The sequence below is a fragment of the Acanthisitta chloris genome, unplaced genomic scaffold, assembly GCF_000695815.1.
Source record: "Acanthisitta chloris isolate BGI_N310 unplaced genomic scaffold, ASM69581v1 scaffold19153, whole genome shotgun sequence".
NCBI classification, from domain to species: Eukaryota; Metazoa; Chordata; class Aves; order Passeriformes; family Acanthisittidae; genus Acanthisitta; species Acanthisitta chloris.
Genome location: NW_008663480.1, coordinates 2436 through 6127, shown reverse-complemented (window position 1 = coordinate 6127; position 3692 = coordinate 2436). Strand labels below are relative to the sequence as shown.

Genomic DNA, 3692 nt, shown 5'->3' with positions numbered 1-3692 from the left:
GGAAGACTATAATTGCCAAAGCTGAGAACCAAATGAATGGCCTTTGCTTTTGCTGTATCCAAAACGTCAATGCCAGGAGCACTGCAAAAAGAAATAGAACACATCATCTGACATGCTAAATTACTTGTTTTCTAAAGGGCAACACTATTCCCAATGCTATCTTCTTGTTCCTCCAACCTCCCAGCAATCCTCTCTTGGGCTTCCTACTGTTACTGTTTCCAGTCCAGAAATTGTACCTCTTGTTAGAGAAATGTAATTTCACACACAGCTTTATACTGCTGATGCTTAAGTAATTAGGAAAAGTGTAAACACAGAAGAAACACATGAGAACTCTTTCTACATAGTATATTTAATAGCTTTTAGGGGGCAAAGAAAGAAAAACAACCTTAAGGGAGTACTAAAAGCCTTTCAAACTGCAATTCATAATTATTATTGCTCAGTATCGGCTGAGCAGTTAGTTTGCTCACTTGGCTAAGGATACTCTATATTCATAACAGCAGCAACCTATTTCAAATATGAAAATGAGACTACAGACAACAGCTCAGGGAGAAAGAACTATAAATTCATTTGTGCGATAGCTGGAGACACACCATATCTCTGCAGATGATGTTGCCTCTACTTTTTCACAGTTTAAAATCACATGGCAACAGTGACTGCAGAGAAAAGTGGTCGTGATCTTAAAGAAAATGTGTGAAATATTAATAGCACAAAACCATGAAACAACTTGTATTTTTTAATACCTGTAGAAATTATCTGAGGTGTTTATTATTACACAGTGTTTATCTGACAATTCATCTGCTTTATGCTGTTTCCCAGTTCTGATCTATACAGATTCTTACACCGAGCTCATGATTTTATTAGCTGAACAACTTGCACTGAAGCATTTAGTGACTCAGCTAATACCTGCTACATGTGGTTAATCTTCCTTCCCAACACCTCTGGGGGTAAGCTGTATGCGTAGAGAAGGGGTTTGACTTTGATTTCCCCCAACCCTTGACTTTAAGTGTACAAATCGCAACATTGGTGGACAACTCCAGAAGAGGAAGGCAGAGATATTGCAGTAGTACTTTGCCCCACAGCCTCATGAGAAAGCCATTTCCTGCATAGACTAAGTTCACAGTTTTTTTCTGAACTGCAGTTGTACCTAATGCCTTCGCAACAGCTCTATGCTTTATGCATCAAATATGTGTACACAAACCTCTAGCTAATCAATGCCATCTGATAAACCCCACAAATACTCAATTCAGTAACACTTGATTCAACAGTCATTGTAAGCATATATGGTTTAAAAAAAAAGAAATTTAAACTCGATTTTTCTAGTCTGGTTATCACACAATTTAATCAAACATTAATTTCGTTTGACCACACTTTTTCTGAGTTTGAGAATGTGTGTATTTTAAAATGATTCCCAGGAAATACCTACCAAAAGGAAGGGCAAACACATTAGGGAGGGTTCGTGTACAGTAAAACATCAAATGAAACTGAGTAACAGTGATGAGACAGAAGATTGTTGCTGTAGTTGCTCCAAACTGTTTTCTAACTTCTTTCTGCAGCTTCCATAACGTGTAAATCACACTGAGCCCCAAGCTTCCCCGCACTATTGTAAGAATAAAAATGGGAAATAAAAAGTAGTATCAGACGGATCACTGATAAACTGCCACATTATATAACGTAATAGGAAGAAATTCTTCAGTCAAAAAACCCCAACGAACCAAAACTCCATTAGTTTATCTATTCTAACACACCTTTACCTTGTTGGATACTTCTGCACAAAGGTCAGTGCTTCCACACCCAAGTTAAATGACATTTTCTGAAGTGTACATGGAATTACACATGGGAGGGTGTTCTCTGAAGACAATTGAGACATTTGCTCTTTCCACACTGTCTGACATTTGTTAGCACAGGCTTTCTCTGTGCTGTTAAGTTACTCCCCAAAGAGGGAGTGGAACGCCCATGCTGGCCCCAAGTACATAGAGATTGCAAAATCCTCCACTGAATTAAAGGAAATCACACTTTAACTATTGATCCAAACACTGAATGTTACAGTGTCACCCATTAGTCCAGTAGCAAAAACATCTCTATTCTTAGGATTTAAAGTTTTCATACCTATCAGCTGGGAGTAAAACTTGGACATCCTTAGCACAGAAAGTACATAGATAGCTGGGCTGGAAAGAGCAGCAATAAAAATTGGTCCAAGGAACGTTCTTGGGACAACTCCAGGAAATTCATGATGGTCATACTGCAAAACGGAAAATCTAAGTAAGACAAGCAAATCAGAAGCAAAGGATAATGAATCAAATTCACATTTCATTTATCCTACCCATATTGCAGAGAATTGTAATCTTTCAGAGTCTAAAAATGAAGACATTCTTTTCAATTTACCTTATCTAAGTCCAGTTGGTGGTACACCACATCATGGATAGCTTGTAAGTTAAAGCTTTCCTCCACTTTAGTAAAAGGACAGACAGTTAAATGAACAAAGGCCACAACAATAATCAGCAGCAGCAACGGGAACGACCGCCCACTTGAGCTTCTCTTCTGAGCCATTTTGGGGTAAAAATTCACATATATTCTATTATTGTTAAAAAGAAAATAAGAAGAAATTACATTAATAATATAGCATGAAGTGTACAGCCAGAAAAAGAGCTTGTTATGCAAGGAAAATTTACCACAGTAATGGAAAAGTGTAAATAAAGACTAATTCATCAAATAATCCATGCAATTTATTATACATTCGATGAATTAAGTTGTCAAAAATACATTCAGGAAGTATTTCAGGATTTACGACACTTTCTTGAGATTCAGAAGAGATATTAGAAAAAATATTTCAGTTAGGGTGGTCAGGCACTGGAATAGCTTTGCCCAGGGAGGTGGTGGAGTCACCACCACTGGAAGTGTTTCAGAGGTGTCTAGATCTGGCACTGGAATATTCAACCCTGATGATTCTATGATTCTGTAAATGTAATTCTTTTAGTTTTCACTTACAAAACCTCAGTACAACACAGACCCTACATAAGAAATTATTTCCATTTGTATTCCATACTGCCACACTGCTGAAAGTGTCACCTTAATTGTGTCTGTGCTTCATAGGAGAGACAGCTTCATAATTTACTCTTGCTTTAATCACATATTGGACTTACACATGATCTTTAGAACATACTCTCTCGTTTGTCCTGGACTCCAAAACCAGTGAGTGAGGAACCACAAGGACAAGAAACTGAGTACTTTGATCCTCTGAGTTTGCCAGCAGCTAGGTCTGGACTCGATGAATGATGGATGAATCTCTTTTGGCACCCACACCACACATAACCATGGTGTGAGATGGTCTGAACCCCAACCTTTACACTTGTACCCAGAAATGAAGGCCAACTCTCCCTAGTGCTTCATGTCACAACACTGCTGAGCCATTCTTAGGGCAATATTTAAGTTGTATTTTATCACCATGATAAAATCATGCATCCAGGTGATGCCAGAGCAAATAAGCACAGGTATTGTACACTTCCTCTTTTCTGTCTTCGGACTATAAATCAGTAAAAACACCAAACCCACTAAAAGCCCCCCCCAAGCTATTTCACTATTTTCCATTGCCAGCAAAACCACAATACTCTATTTTATGTTCTTTTAATTTAAGCTTCCCACTTTTTATAAGTTTACAACTTAATAAAAGACAAGGGCCTTTGGTTATTGCTATT

General features: G+C 37.8%; 1 protein-coding gene across 1 annotated transcript in view; it reads right to left on the bottom strand.

The window, feature by feature from the left end:
* ALG12 (ALG12, alpha-1,6-mannosyltransferase) overlaps positions 1-2580 on the bottom strand; it is an 11954-nt gene extending 9374 nt beyond the window's left edge. The window contains 5 exon segments of the mRNA XM_009071017.1: position 1; positions 3-81; positions 1424-1597; positions 2107-2239; positions 2383-2580. The exon segment at position 1 is cut by the window's left edge and continues 103 nt beyond it. Coding sequence (XP_009069265.1) covers position 1; positions 3-81; positions 1424-1597; positions 2107-2239; positions 2383-2547 — 552 coding nt within the window. The 5' untranslated portion in view covers positions 2548-2580.
* Between the last annotated feature and the right edge of the window lie 1112 nt (positions 2581-3692).